The sequence below is a fragment of the Rhipicephalus microplus genome, chromosome 8 (assembly GCF_043290135.1).
Source record: "Rhipicephalus microplus isolate Deutch F79 chromosome 8, USDA_Rmic, whole genome shotgun sequence".
NCBI lineage: Eukaryota > Metazoa > Arthropoda > Arachnida > Ixodida > Ixodidae > Rhipicephalus > Rhipicephalus microplus.
Window position 1 is genome coordinate 29,228,364 of NC_134707.1, and position 16,362 is coordinate 29,244,725.

The following is a 16,362-nucleotide window of genomic DNA, read 5'->3' on the forward strand; positions in this document are numbered from 1 at the left end:
TTCCTTCTTATTTCCCACTTTAGCTAGGTCCCCCATTCGAAAACAAGTGTACAAGAGGCAAATGTTTAACATTATTTGAGGCCTCTGATTTGCTCCCATCGCAGGCACGCATACCATGACTGCGCTTACTATTCGGAGTCCTCCGCTCACGACGCCAATGTGCAATATGAAGCCAAACTTTGCAAGCAAGGACATCATGCTGGCAGACATCTGGAAGTGAAAGAGCCACAATGGACTTGCAAGCATTAAATATGCATTGCCCACATAGACATTGACAGAGAACGCCCCGGTTTGTCATGCAGCAACCGCGCCGGTGACCCAGTGAAGCAACTAGCAGTATTATATGTCAGCGCACCAAAGAGCAAGACTAATGATACTGCATGCCAATTTTCTATCATAAACCATTATATTTATGTTCTCTAAGTTCAAATAGTGAAATTCCAGTGCAAACAGATCTAATAGCCAACAATATTAGAAAAATATGGTGAAGTTTGAATAGACATACACTCTAATTTTTTTCGCGTCTTGCACCATAATTTACTTATTCCCAAATTTGGTTGGCGATTCCCGTGAAATGTTCTACCCCAGGCTGTCACAGGTCCTGTTAATTGGGAAAGCAATCGCCGGGCTAATTCGAAGGGCTGAAGAATCAGCCCCCCAAACAGCACCACGAAAGCACGGACAATATAGAAGTGGTCCTATTCGGCACGCCAGCGGACGCCGGCTGTGGTCCAAAGAACGAGTCAGAGCAGAGAGTTGATAAAAGAAACAGAAATATATTCTCAAATATGGCAGATCAAACGATACAAAAATATGTACTCTCGACAATAGTTGAATACGATATGTCACCAATCATACAATGTACTACACAGAACAATCAGCTACACTCGAAACAACGGACACAAACAACAATACGCGCTACAATGCAATCACATGCACCGAACAGCCAGGACACTTAAAGACTAAATAGTCCGAAAACTTATTCAGTTCAAAGTCCTTGGAACGAAGTCTGAATGATACTCTCTCAAGAATCACTCACTCAAAGTCCAGTGCTGTTGTCGTTCCGCTGTCCCCGAAGTTTCTCTTCCAGGAAACCTCGCGTCTTCAATTGGCCGCTCTCCAACCACCAACTTCTTCGCCAATAAAACGTCGGCTTCCCACGCGTAGCTGTTGCAACGTGTCTTCGCTCGCTGGCGGTAGAAACACTCTTCTGCTTGTAGCACGAGTCTTCACCCCTCAGGTAGAAATCCTCTTCATTACCTGCTCTGTCACCTTCGCTGACAAGAGGGAACACCCTACGCACCCTGGCGCAAACTTTCTTCATCTCCTGTTTTCTCTTCTTCACTGCTCGCTTAAATACCTTTCGCGCTAGATTCCAGAAAATTCTCATCGTTTCGTCGACGAGATGCACAGCCAAGGCTGGTGAAAGAGCGAGACGTTTAGAGGGCCGTCTGCGACACATGACGCAACTCTGCATCACCACGCCCTTTTCCTTCGAGAATCTTCCAGGACTTGCTCGGCCGCCGATGTGAGGAGGTTGGTCGGCGAAACTACGCTTCGAATGGGGGGAGAGACGGCACGCCCGGGGAGTCTTTGGATGCTTGTTTTCCTCTTTATCGTTGACCTTGAGGCGCCTCTCTGGCGCTTGGTCGCCAGAATTTGGTGGCGCGCCCTTTTTTTGAGGGCTCGTTTGTGACACATGCGAATGCCCACTTTTATTTATACGACTGCTGGCTGTGTGTGCACCGGAGGCTACATGCATTGGATGCTGGAATACCATGGCCTTGGTGTCATCTGTACTGGTGGGAAGAATAGCTCTTTTGAATAGCTCTTCAGAGTAGCTCTTCTGAGTAGCTGCTTTAAGTAGCTTGTTCGAGTATCTATTTCCGTATTTGGTTGGTCATTCTCGGGCAATGGTCTGTGTCATACAAATAGCCTAATTGTGCGCTGGAGGCAACGCGCATTTGATGAAGGAATGCCATGCTTGTGATGTAATCTGCACTGGTGGGAAGAGTAGCTCTTTCGAGTAGCTTCTCGGAGTAGTTCCTCTAAGTAGCCTGTGGGAGCAGCTGCTTGGAGTGGCTCTTCTGAATGATGTTCGGGCTTTTTGCCTGTCGAAGCTTGCATCTGTTTTCGCCGAGCTTGTAGGCGTGTTGCCTTGCAGAGATGATTCTCAAAGAGGTAGGATGGTCTGTTAGCATGCTTTAAAGAAATATGGCAAGCAATGAAGGGGCACCTAGAAAATAATTTTGTTCTCTCGAAAAGTTGATTACCCACACTATGTGTGGTGCACGAAATATACAAAACAGGCATTTTATGAATGGCTCAGCTAACGAGCTATAATGTAAGAGATGGAACAATGAATCTGCCTATGTTGATGAGTTGTACTTTGAGAACACCAACGTCATTCATTCCACCATCATAGCCTTATAATTGGAGGAGAAAATCAAGGTCAAGGATTGATTTCTACACTTTGCATTGAAACCTCTACGTGGGATGTCGCAGATTTTAGATACCATTTTCCATATTTTGGCGACATTGGCACAATGATATTTCTTGAAACTTGGGTGTTCTGGGTTCATGTTGCTCCCAGAAATCAATGCGCTTCAATTTTACTGATTAGGAACTGCGTAAGGATCTGCATAGGAGCTAGTAGGTGCCGTGCAAATTTATGACGTCAAAGTATTTCCCGCGGAAATATCAAGGCTGCCAAGCATTTTGTTTAGGTGCGTTTTCTCTATTAGTGGTTGCTTTTACACGGCAAGCATCGGAATTTGGGATTCTTAAAGACTTCTTTATTACCTAAAATCCCGAGCAAGTGTCGCCCTTCTCCATTCATGGTGAAGTGTAATCTAACAGGATATGGAGAGGGTGCTTTTGTTTGTTTGCAGAAGAAATATTCAAGATCACAAGATGACAGCAGAAGGGCTGCCAACAATGAAGAATGTTAACCCATGCTTCAAATGAAGTGCTTTATTAAATGAGCCCGCCTTTAGTGCTTTAGTTTGCCGTCAACCACCTCAACGGGCAAAAAACAGTGAATGAAACAGTGAAGATAGTGGGAGGGTAGAAGGGGATCCATGTTTCAAATCTCCCAAAGGGCGAAGAGGGGGCGCTCGCTTATGTAAGGGCACTTGCTTGGCGTTTTACAGTAATATGTAATTTTTTTTTTTCGGAGCAAAGCTCTGTAGGTTCTCATGATGTCGGTTGACGTCAAAACTTCTCGTCGGACCGAAACACAGGTGCTACATATACACCGTACGTAGAGCGTTCATAGCGTGCATGCGGTTTGAAAATAGACAGTACTCTGTCCATCCATCTGTCTGTTCGTTCGTGCATCTGTCCGTCCATCTGTTGGTCCGTGCATCCATCTGTCTGTGCAGCTGTCTGTCAGTCCATCTGGCTGTCCTTAATACTAATCGGCAACTTCAACGTAGACATTGTGGGCCTTAGGACTTCGCTTTGCTCCATAATCGGCATTCACTTCGTGGATAGGATGCTGATTTTCTTTTAGTGTCTCTTAAAGAGAGGGCTAGTAGCAAGGGTATCTATTTTGTCCTCATTGTTCTCCAATCGCCTCATGCAGGGAGAAGGATGAAGAGTCAGCAACGGCGGTAGACGGCTGGACTTCATCGGGCCGAAAAAACTGCACCGACAGGGGACCACCGGCCTATCTTCTGGCCAGCATCCTGTCGACGCCCGGTACCCACTTGGCCATTTCGCATGACGACACTTCGCCCGGCGCAGTGCACTGCTTCCAAGACGAGCATGGTGAGGGATGTTGGGGACTCTAATGTGGCAGTCTGTTTGAATGTCCGTGCACAGACCTTTCTCTGCACAGAAAGTTCTATGACTGTAAATGCAAAGAACTTATTTCATGCTGTTACTAGCATATTTTTTCCCCATGTCACGTTCCAATTAGACCACAACAAATCTTATATTTCGTTCGCAGACATTTTCTTATCCAATGGTTGGATATGGATTTGTTCGTATCCTATGGTTGAGTTTCGAGTGCCAGGAATTGCTGAAGCCTGCTGCAGCTTTTTTTCTTTCTTTACCGTTCTCTTTCTTTGCAAAAGTGTCCTTGCCTTTATCATCGCAGAAATCAGATTGTGTCGAAAAAGAGAAAAAGTCGCAGTTACCGCAAGGGAAAAGCAGTGAATGTGATAGCAACAAATCAGAATGTTATGCGAAGTGAGGCTAGCAGATAGCAAATATCGTATTTACTCGAATGCAATGCAAGTTTTTTTTTTCCAGATTTTCGATACCTAAAGTTGACCCTCTTGTTAAAATTGAATACTGAAATTTAAATTGTCTAGAAAGTGCCGTAAAGAACACAATTCTTTTATTTTTGTTTAATTTTTTCCTGGAAAGTCATGCCTCGCATTACAATCTTGACTGCACCACAAAGAAGTAAATATGGCAACTCATTTTACATCAAACCGAGTGCAATGTTTTCAAGTGCCAGCGTAACAAAAGGTGCCCGCCGCTCTGAAGAAATGTTTGGGATGTGGGACACTGTTTAAGATATGGAAAAAAGTTCTAAAAAATTCACTGCATATTCACGGAGTGAATGATGATAAGTGCGGCGAAACTTTGCGGGCTCTCAGCCCGTCCTTTCATCCGTCTGTTTGTCTGTTCCTTTGCCATCATATCGAACTCCTATCAAACTAAACCACACGCTACACGCGTTCATGCCATGTAGTGATCACTTCACGTACAGCAACATCTCAGCGTCATCTAGTGAACATTTTGAGAAGTAAGTACGGAGGAGGGACTGGGCCATAGCGTGTGGAGCTTCACCCCTAAAACATAGAACAAAGTATGGTATACGGCACTATATTGACCCTGTATGCATGCTTCTGTGCTCCAGGGAACTGGCAGACGTACACGTTTGATGAGAACAGCACAGGCGTGTCCAGGGGCCTGGAGATGTCACCGGACACCAAGATATTCCAAATGATGTTCGACAGCAAGTGGTAAGCCTGCTTCCAGTGCAGTTCCCTTCGGTGATTGTGTGTGCCTCCCTTTGCCTAGTAACAATTCATATTTAAGTTGACGTAAACAACTGTGTTCAAGAATATGTCTAGCATGTAACGAGGCTTGGCAAGCAGCCAGGCAACTAGCGTTATTTTCAGTTAGGCCTAACATAACTCTTGGCTCAGTTAACAATTTAGAGCAAGCAACCTTGTCTAAAGCTATGCCAAACATATAACTAGGCTTAGCACGGAGCTAGGTCTAATACACAACTAGGCTTTGTGTCCGGTTAGGCCTAGCATGCCACTGAGCTCAGCAGACAGTTGTAACTAAATGTTGCCAACCAACAACAGCTTCATGTCCCAACTGTCGTGCAGGGAGACGTCGTCTCACAGTAGCTCAAGCTCGAGCTCCACCACTATGCTCGACAGTCCCGCAGCTTCCGCCGCAGCACCCTCTCACGGCGGCACATGCCCGATCGCCATGGGCTTCAGTCCAGCCCCCGGCATGACGCCCTGTGTGACCACCACGGAGGCGTCTTCCTCTATCGCCATGGCAAGCAGCTCGAAGCTCCGCCCCTCCCCTCATCATCCCCAGCACCGTTCACACCACCACGCCCAGCATCATTCGCAGCAGCAGCAACATCAGCAACAGCTCCTACAAGTGCAGCCGTCATCCTCGTCGTCGCTTCAGCAGTATTCTCATCAACCTCAGCACCGCCATCGCCGGCGCGGTCACCACACTGGTCCCCGTGGTGACGACATTGTAGGGGGAGTGCCGTCTACGCTGGATCTTTCGCTCCCGTCCGGCATGGGGGCGGCGGCCCTCGGGCTGCGTCGGGGCGGGGCTACGTTGCTGGAGAACCGGTTCGAGTTTGGTGCCGCCGGTGAAGGGGCTGGCGTCCGGTTTGATGGTTCGCGAGGTAGCAGCGGTCCTGTTCTCCTGGCTGAGTCCCTCCTCAGTCGCATGGCCATGGCAGCTGCAGCAAATGGCGGTGGCGTCGGGCCTGCGACGTTGTCGCAGACTGCATCTTCACAGGTGTGGTAGTTTTGTTGATGAAAAAGAAAAGATAGTGAATTGAGCTGGACTGTTGAGAAGGTTAACCTGAGGGTCTAGTTGATTTATTCTGTAAAAAAAAAAGTAAATGGGAATCTATCTTGGAAGGGATGTCACAATAGAAGACTCGTGTAGAGATTTTGCAGATGATTGCTCGATTGTGGGCTCCACCTTTACTTGCATCTTCCTTTGGTATGTGCGTCTTATGTTCTATGCATTAATTTCCTTTACAGAGCTTGACATAAAGGTGGGTGGGTGGGACATAAGGGTGGGTGGGACACTAAAGGCAAGTGACGATCTATGTCAAAGTGAAAGTCAATATATGACAATGTCTCAGACAGTAATAATATCAACTACAGTGCCTTACTTACCTAGAAGTTAAAATAAATGTATTAAAAGACGTGCGCCACGAGTGGGACATTTGCGAAATGATCCCGATGACGTAACAGTGTTTGGGTGCAATTAATCACTAGTAATAAAACTGGCTGCAATAAAATTAGAAGTTTCCGTGCATCAAAAGAAGTAATAAAATGCTGCTTGTCTGTTTCTGCTTGATATATAGCAAAAAGAACTGCCTGACGTTACTGTGGGGAATGGCGCGAGTGGTTCAAAAAAAAGTTCAGTTTTGGCCAGCCAGGCTGGATTGGTGGGGCCATCTAGCGTGCCCAGTTGAACCAAGCAGGAAAAACTATAGCCTTTGAGATTGCAGAATATTGTTCGACGGCTGTTGTTGCTACTGTGGCATCCACTACTTTAGCTCCACTGCTACTAGTTTCGGCGGCCATGTAGTAAAGTCGAGCAATGTTAGGTGCGGAAACAGTGACGTCCAAGAGATCGCTCTCACGGGGGTGATTTGAAGTGCGCCAAAGCGATGCGGGCCATTGAAACTTGGATTGATTTAAAAATAAGCGTTTACTTGGCACAAAAGTAACAGCTCGAAGAATAGTATGGAAAGTTTGGCTATTTGGTACTGATGCATTTTTGGTTACAGTGTGAAATCAAAGACAAAAAACAGAAGGCACACTGGCAGCGCCCGTCTGTGTTCCTTGCGTCTTCCGACTTCCTCAGTTTTATGCTGTAGCCAAAAATGTCACAGTAAAAGGTTTCAGGACCACTTTTTGAACAATCGATGTTGACTTACTATTTATCTTTAGTGTCCTTTTGAAATGAAGACAGAAGAGGCTTGACACACACAATCATTGGGACATACACAGCTAATGTTCGTCAAGCCCCTTCTCAGTCTTTGCCCTATGCACATTCACCCTGAGCACAATTAGAAACAAAATTTCGTTCGGTGTCGCATCCTAATACTTTGTTTGCAGGAAGGGCAGATTTTTTGTAATGTCGACACGCGTACTCGGTCATGTTCTTTCTTCATTGACCATTTTTCACAGTCTAAAATGAAGAAGCAATCTATGAGCTCAACGCGGGGCTACGTGTATCTGAAGGTTCTCGAATGTTTTAGCTGATCAGGATAACCTTGCATGCATGATGGGCATAGCGGTGTATGACTGAGAACGTACGTGAGTCTGAGCAAATACGCTGGGAAGTACCGTGTTGTGCGTTTAAAGAGCTGACGTGTCTCACTTGTATAATTGAGTTTTGAACAATCATAAACTGGATTTACTGCGGTCGTGGGGAGAGTGTTACTTTTTTTTTCTGGAAGCTTGATAATAGTAGTACCAGAAGTCTGTTACTACACTTGATGATTGATAGAGGAGCTAAAGCTAACATTTCAAAGGGGTGCAGATAAATTTTTGAAGTTGAGTTGATTCTGTCGTAGAAATCTCCTGTGTACAAGATGCCTTTGAGCAACTATGAAGCTATGTAAATGCTGGTAACGTATTTTGTATTGGCATTACAGTTGTTTTTCTCACAGTGAACCTACTGACATCTGTGCTATCAGCACGTCAGGCTATAGTAATAATTCTGGTGGCATCACTGACCAGTATGGCTAGTAGGGCGACTGCTTGTGTGTCACCGCTGGAGCCACTAAGTGAAGCAGCTGCAGTAACGTTGCATTATCTCACTCAAGCATGTGACGAGACGCTCATACCGTGTAGTGACATCAAGGTACAGTAGGAATGCTCGGCGGCAACTTTTCTTGGCACTGAAGGGAAAGCTACGGAGGCAGAGCTTCTGCACAAGTATCACTACGCGAAGTAGTCCGACTTGGCACCAGTCTTGTATCGCTGTGGAAAGTGACGGGGGTGCGCCGTCAGCATTTCTTGTAGACGCAGACGCAGCGTAGCTTTTCGGGTACACGTAAAAAGGTGGGACTTTCGTGCGTGTTTGAAACACGAAGTCACGACGAATAAATTGAAAGAAATATGACTGCCTGTGTGCTGCGTCCTGTCTCAAACTGCTCCATGTAGAAGGTAAAAGTGGGACTTCAAATTTAACGTGGAACTACATTGACTGGCGATAGGATGCATGCAGTTTGACTCTCTAGCCTTTGCTTCTATGCCAAGAAAAGCTGTTGCCAAGTTTAGTTCTGCAATGTATTTTGATCTTCTTTATCTTCTTCATACCTTTCCTTTTAAATATGTCTTTATTTTTCTCTTACTGTACTTGTTCTCTTGCCAATCCAAGTTGTTGCATCCCATGCCAGACAAATCGGTGCTGGAGGAGAGCACACGTGCAGCACCAGCTGCAATTTCGTGCTAACGCCATGCAGCCTGAACCAATGGTGTAAACAGCTCCGCTGCTAAAACACAGAGTAATTAATTTTACAAAGTGCGCTCACACTAATCGGTAAGCTTGCTAGGCTGTTGAGGGAGTGGAGTTTCGTTTGACACACACAAAAGAAAACATCTGAATATTTTTGCGTCAGTGCAGTCACAGGATGGCACCGTTGTTTGCGCGGTCTCGCAGGACACCGAGCTGGACTCGACGTGTCACATGCGGTTTGTGGGCAGTGGGACGCTGCGGGGCGGCAAACCGCGCCACTACTACCGCTTCCGACTGCTGCCTTGCAAGTCCATCAAAGTTGGGTTTGACCGCTTGGCCCTCATCACAGTCCTAGACAGGTTGGTGGGTTTTTCTTTATTGAAGGGAAAAGACACGAGTGGTAAGAATGTTCTTTGAACGGGCTCTGCAACACTTTTCCAAGTAGCCGTGGAAGGAGTTCACTAAAGCAGCTTATTGCCTCACGAATGAACCACTGTGAGAATTTTTAGAATTCGTCCAGTACGAACGGAGCTACAAAGCTTTTCCGCAAGCAGCAATTTTTCTTTTCTCTTGTTCTGAAGGAAGTGTCACCACTTAAGCAGGGAGGAATGCCACGGTGGGAGCAAGGTATGCCATGTCATGCATGCCTTGTGACTTTGAGCACTTTTTCGTCTTTTTTTTTGTGAACATATGGCTTTTCAGCATGATCATGAATGAACACGTCATAGCCTCCTGTGGCGGCCTCAGTAACTCCCAACCCTAACTTCATCTCTAGACGACAATGGTCAGTAAGATCTCATGATTGACTTGTCCTTCGGTTCAAGCAAGTGCAAGCATTTAACTCTCGCTAGCTCAGGCATACTTGGCCGCACCCTGGGCGAACATATTTTTTTGCCTGCAAAACGCACAAAGTGTACAGGAAATTCAAAACTAAACTCAGGGTGCCAGTTATACACATGTTTTGGTGGTTTGCACAGCAATCCTTCAGAGTAATGAAAAGAAGGCGACCTTGCATTAGTATGTGTGTAAACAAAATTGGATTAAGAAGATTTATTGCTGTTGGTGTCAAAAGGACAGGTTTTGGCCATGTTGCCATGGTTTTTTTACCAAATATGGCCATGTGGCCACTTGACCACGCATCTGCAGAACCCGGCAGAAAATTTGATTGAACAAGATGAGCAAGGATACGTCATCAGTGCCAAATATAAAAGTGTCACTTGAGATGTAAGTTGACTTTCACCATCCCTGAAAGCTACAGTATAAAGAGAAAAATCAAGTTTCATGTTTGTTCATTGTGATCACGTGGCAAAACCGAAACGGCAATAGGGCATTGTACTAGACTTTGGATGCACTGAAGCTAGAAATCAGTTCTGTTTATTTCTGCAAGAAGTTAACGCCATCAAAATTTTATGCTTATTGTATGTCCTAGGAGTTGGCACCTCCCTATGAGCATGCATCCTCATTTTGGTGCGAAATTTCAAACGGAAGATTGAATCTTGTACCTGTACTATACAGTGGCGCAAGGGTACGGGGGAGCTGGAGCATACCTCCCACCCCCTTCTAAAATTTTCATCTGCTCTCCCTTTGCTATCTATGAGCAAACTTAGTAGAAACACTATGCCTAAATTTTTCGCCTCTCAGTCTGCCCCTCCCTCCCGGAAACATCTCGCTTGTTGGGGGTGTCCACGTCCGCTGCGGTATAGCAGTGGTTAAGCAGAGGTGGAGGTCGCGGGTTCTATCTCTGCCACAGCGATCAGACTTTGGTGGATCCAGATGTTAGGGGCCCATGTTCTGTGCGATGTGAGTGTAGGTGAAAGAACACCTGATGATCCAAATTTTCGAAGCCCTCCACTATGCCATTTCTCATAATCATATGGTGGTTTTGGGATGTGAAACCCCACATATTGCTATTATTATCGTGGGTGCCCCTTCAGCAAAAGAATCCTGGTCTCACCCATGCTAGGGCAAAAGCCTTGCAGGTTGGAATAAGCCACCGTACTTGAATGGCAAAATCCTTCAAAGGGTAAATTGTGGTAAGCCCATTGCTCGCTGCTCAGGAACCTGACAGTGGTGGAGAACGTCCTGTCCATTGTCCTGGCTGTCCTGGTGGCTGTCCTGGGCTCCCTGTGTCTCTCCCAAGGCTTCTTCCAGGACATCTACAGCTTTCTTTTCTGCTTCGTCATGGCCAGCTGCCAGTACTGTCTGCTCAAGGTGGCTGTCCTGTGGAATATTTTTAAATATTTATCTATTAACAAATAAGCTTTAAACAGTATGTAACCCAGATTTTATGAACCGTTATTTGGGTCAGTATAAAAAAAAAAAGCTAGAATTGTGGAAAATTATGTAGTTAGCGCATACAAACAACTATAATCAAAACAAAATAAGCAATGAATTGTTAATTAACTACGAAGAAATTGTTGATCTTGTGTGGAGCTTGCCATATTTACTAAATTTCACATCAATGTTTACATGCATTGACTAATTATTGAGTGATGTTGGAAAATAGTTCTGTGTGCTGTTATACAATGCAGCGAAATTTCATGCAAAGATTACTACGATGTCCTCGCCTCATCGTACTAAATATTTGGCATACTATGGCTCCTTGCCTTATGAAATTCAGCAAAATTTTTTTGTCATTGTTTAAAGGGTCTGTAAAATAGTTAGGAATAGATCAGTTTACACAGGTTAAATATTTTTCCCCATTTTTTATTTTAACTAGTCTGGCTCAGTGTCTATAAGTGTTCTGTGGAGGAGACATGAAGAAAACATCATTATTGAAAGCAATATTTTTATAAGTAAAAGTTACTGATCTTATAATGAAAAAAAAAAAAAACTCTGAATGTATTTTCCCCCCTGATCATTGTCTGTAGTGGCTTAAAGGTTAATTTGCATGAAACAATAAAACATATAAGTAAGTAAATGAATAAATAAATAAGCATTTATTGTACAATACCTTCACGAATATAAACAGAACGATTTAGGGCTTAGTAATGCTGTCATTATCAACGTCAGAATCATGTTTGGCGTTGTTTTTCACCGTTTTCAGTTCGGGTCATATCAGTGTAATTTCAACTTGAGCACAAAGATCAAAGCCAACATTATCTTTAGAGACCAGATTAGTTGCAATTATAAGTGTGAGAATATTGAAACTTTCAAATATATTTTGAACAGTGTTTGCTATTTGATTCGATTTGCATTGGAATTTCACTATGCGAGGTATTCGAACTTCTGGAAAGTAAAAATAACAATTTACAAAATCGGTGTGCAGAGCACTTGGTCTTGCATTTTGGGGCGCCTTCATGCAAAACTGCTAGCCTCTTTCACTGGTGTTCTTCCACTGGTGCCTAAAATAGCGGCGCCGAGCTGAACCATTGCGGAGCCATAAAGTTTTTGGAATATGTTATAACTTTGACGACCCCCTGCAACCTTTTTCCTGTACTTTTCCTGTGCTGTTTGCACAACATGACGCGGCTATCTCAAGCAATCATGCATACCAGTCGTAATGCTAAGGAATTTCATGTTGCATTTTAATCTACAAATGCTGTACATATTGCATGAATCCTCGCTGGATTAATTAATGAATTGGTCAATTGTGAGGGCTTGATCTTAAATTTATCTTAACATCTTACACTTGTGGTTAATTTTCTTGCTGGCCTATCCTGTTAATAATTAATACAATTAATTAATGAATTGGCCAATTGTGAGTGCTTGCTCTGTCATTTGTCTTAACATCTTACTTTTGCGGGGACTACACTCGGCAGGTATGTGTTTGTTTTGTCACAGTTGGGCCTAGTTGATTCTTAACTGACCCATGTTTCCATGTCAATATTTTAAACTTTTGTTGTCTCTATGTATGGTTTGATCTCACATCGAGCCACTTGTTCAAGTTGTCGGTGTCAATGATGCTAAGCATTCTGTATCCCCGAAGATCTCAAGATAACTAGAATCTTGCTGTTCGTCATTGTTCATTTATCATATCCCAACTGCAGTGTGCTTGTCCCAACGACCGATAGTGGCATGTTACCTTGCTGTACATGTTTATTAGCGTGAAAATATTTCTTTCCACAACATCTTTGTATTAGATGTTTGCCTCAATAAGTGTCATCTGTCCTTTCAGAGTGTTCAACCAGATGCTGCCTCTCCGACCCACGTGAGTTATTGCAACTTGATTCATCAAGAAAAAAATGGTCGCATGTCTAGAGGCGCAGTACGAGATATGGATGTCATCTGGCAGTAATGTTGAGAAATAAAAGCTTGTGCAGAATGCAAAGTCACAGGTGGGTGGCAGCACCCTGTCGTTTTAACGAAGTGTAAGAAACACTCGTCACATTGTCAGCGCAGCGTAAGAAACACTATGGTCTTTAGAATTACATATATATGCATTTTTTAAGAAAGAAACACACTACCTAATACTTACGTATTGATGTTGTGCCTCAGCTATGCATAGTATGTGCTTTTTGATAGACAATGTTTATAAGTGCAAGCGCAGCCACCAGATCAAAATGGCTGGGCATTGAGCAAGAGCCTAAACTTTCACCGAGTGGCCGAATCGTTTTGAGGGACTGACAGGCAGGCAGAAAGAAAGACAGACAGACCAAATTTTCTGTACTGAAGTATCTCAAGAAAGATTATCGTCTTTAAAAACTGCATACTAAGCCTGTTCAAGGGTTGACATGTTGCTCGTCAATCTTGACCTCCTTTGTTCTTTAATTGAAGACTTGAGCCTTGTAAGCTTGAAGAAGAGTACCGGAAATTTTTCATGCACCCTGTGTAATTTACTTGAAAACTTGTTGAAAAACCATTTCGGGATCCACGAAATCGACTTGTCGTGGTGTCATTAACCCCTTAACCATTTTTTGAAAGTTTTTCTGTCTTGGTATTGAATGTTTTGCTTCTAAGAATCATGTTTTGATTGAGAAAATAAATGTATGTAATAAGTCAAATTAGCATAATGAAACTTATTGTTCCATGCCCTCGTAATGTCTTCTATGATTTGCCAAATAACGTACAAAACTGGTGAATACAATACGTCACGCCATCATGTGGTGTTACATGAATTGCTTTACCGGGGCACTTAGTGCTTTTTCTAACTAGATGTGACCATGCTTAACCCTTTCCCTAACTGGTTGTGACCAGTTGCTTAGCTCTTTTCTTAACTGAATGTGACCAGGCACTTAGCTCTTTTCCTAACTGGATGTGACCAGGTACTTAGCCCTTTTCCTAACTGTATTTGACCAGCCACTTATCCCTTTTTCTAACTTGATGTGACCAGGCGCTTGCCTCTTTTCCTAACTGGATGTGACCATGCTTAAGCCTTTTCCTAACTGGTTGTGATCAGGTGCTTAGCCTTTTTCCTAACTAGATGTGACCAGGCACTCAGCCCTTTTTCTAACCAGATGTAACCAGGCACTTAGCCCTTTTCCTAACTGGATGTGACCGGGCACTTAGCCCTCTTCCTAACTGGATAGGATCATGTTACCGGGCACTTAGCTCTTTTCCTAACTTAATGTGGCCAGGTGCTTAGCCCTTTTCCTGTGTTTGACCAGGCCTTTAGCCTTTTTAACTAGACATGACCAGGCACTTAGGCCTTTTCCTAACCTGATGTAACCAGGCACTTAGCCCTTTTCCTAAGTAGATGTGATCAGGCCCTTAGCTCTTTTGTTAACTAGATATGACCATGCTTAACCCTTTTCCTAATTAAATGTTACCAGGCTTCAATTTCCACAAGAAAAAACGACGATATACCAAATTTACCATGAATCCTTTGCTCAATTTGTAAAATTTGTTTTTCTGCATGAAATGATACCAGTCTTTCAATTCAATGAGATTCCTTTATTTCAGCATTATGCAGAAACAATCGGAGGGTAGCTTCACTGCATAGTAATTCGATGAAAGTAGGCAGTAAAGTGAAAGCCAGGACACAAATGGCACAGCATGAACAGATGTGTCAATCTAGCATCAGGAAACACAACTATGACAAATGTACTCGTCATTCGTTACATGTGGCATACAGTGTCCTAAAATTGACTAGAGAAAACTCCAGCACTGCGGTTAATCAGCCACCATGGGAATGGCGGGTAGTACACAAATTTGTGTAGTCTTCATGCTTGCGGGCTTCAAATTCACTTGTGGCTTTCTGTATCATTGTGTTTCGGTTTTGTTTTAAATAAAAAACTAACCATTGTGAACTTTATGACTTGGTTTAAATTGGTGAGCCTAAAAGGTAAATGTGGCAAAGTGTGACTGCTGAACATTTGTTAATTGGCGTCCCGTGGCAATGCGACTCCATGCCCTGTGAAGCCAAAGGAAGCCGGAAGTACAAAGAATAGACAAATTTGTGCACTACCAATCATTCCCATGTTAGCTGTAGCACCCTGCGTTGCAGCTCTGATAGACACTAGCGCCAGAGTTCCCTCTGGAGTATTAGTAGGAAGCTCTATCACATGTGGGACTTATTTTTTTCTTAGCGGTTGTAGTCATCATCAGTTATTTTTGAACAAAATCTCATGATTTTGATACTCGGCAGTGGGAGGGAAAGAGTTGATGTCAGTCATCGTTTGTCTCGCAGGGGTACAACCGGGTTGTCTTGTACAGCCGTCCTGTCTACTTCTGCCTGTGCTGCTCGATGCTCATGCTCGTGCAGTTCCTGCTTGACTCCAACATCGAGTACCCGCAGGTCACCCTGTACGGTGTGCGTCTTGTCACCGATGCAGCAGTTGCGTGGGCGCGAAGCTTCCTCATAGGTGGGTGCGAGGGTGTGTTGGTCATGTTCGTTGCCTATTGTCTACGCGCCACAGTGGTCCAGTGGCAAAAGCACTCGGCTGCTGACATGCAGGTCGCGGGATTGTATCTCGGCCGTGGCGGCCACATTTTTGGAGGAGGCAAAAGTGCTTGAGTCCCGTGTGCTTAGATTCAGGGGCACGTTAAAGAACCTCAGGTGGTTAAAATTTCCAGAGCCCTCCGTTATGGCGTCTCTCACAATCATAAGATGATTTTGGGATATTAAATCATAAAAATTCTTGTCATTGCCTATTCTTATTGTACTGAAAGGGGCCCTGCAGCACCTTTCCAGGCATTTGTCTAATCACGTCATTACGAGACTTTATTACCTCGCAAATTGACTTCTGCAAAATTTTTTTAGGGTTCGTCTGCTACAAGTGGGCTTACAGAGATTTGCCGGAAGCTTCAAGCTCTTTCTCTTTCCTTTCGTACCAGCGAGCACTGTTAAAGCTACGCAGGAAGAAGGAAGATGGGGGGGGGGGGGGTCAAGAACATGGGTGTGTTTATAAACGTGCACAGTGACCTCGAACACTTCCTTTTCCTTTTTTTTCGAACGTGCAGCCTATTTACAGTGTGATCACGAGAGCACACACGGGCACGTGGCAGCATTCTGCGACAACCATGATAACTATGCAGCGCACGATGCTTGAATTGGTCAATGGCTGTGAACTTCAGGCCTATGGTGCAGTAATTCTTTGGAATTCTTTGGAAATTCCAGGACACGTATGGCACTATGACGTTTTGCTAGCATGTTCTCGGGAGCCTTGGCTACTGATTGGCAGTGTTTTTTTTTTCTGATATGCTGATTTAGGTTGTGACTATCTGCTTTGAAAAAGATTTTGCACCCAAAATTGTGCATGATATGTTTAATAATATATG

At 44.1% G+C, this 16,362-nt stretch overlaps 1 protein-coding gene across 2 annotated transcripts in view; it reads left to right on the forward strand.

The window, feature by feature from the left end:
* The window catches only part of pcx (pecanex), a 96,590-nt gene that overhangs the window by 33,848 nt on the left and 46,380 nt on the right, over positions 1 to 16,362 (forward strand). For both annotated transcript variants that reach the window (XR_012885527.1, XM_075871406.1), the window contains exons 12-18: positions 3,587 to 3,771; positions 4,874 to 4,979; positions 5,355 to 6,015; positions 8,908 to 9,062; positions 10,761 to 10,914; positions 12,821 to 12,853; positions 15,272 to 15,446. Coding sequence is in view for 1 of the 2 variants with exons in the window: in XM_075871406.1 (XP_075727521.1) it covers positions 3,587 to 3,771; positions 4,874 to 4,979; positions 5,355 to 6,015; positions 8,908 to 9,062; positions 10,761 to 10,914; positions 12,821 to 12,853; positions 15,272 to 15,446 (1,469 nt within the window). In the remaining variant the exon portion in view is untranslated. The remainder of the gene's footprint in view (positions 1 to 3,586; positions 3,772 to 4,873; positions 4,980 to 5,354; positions 6,016 to 8,907; positions 9,063 to 10,760; positions 10,915 to 12,820; positions 12,854 to 15,271; positions 15,447 to 16,362) is intronic.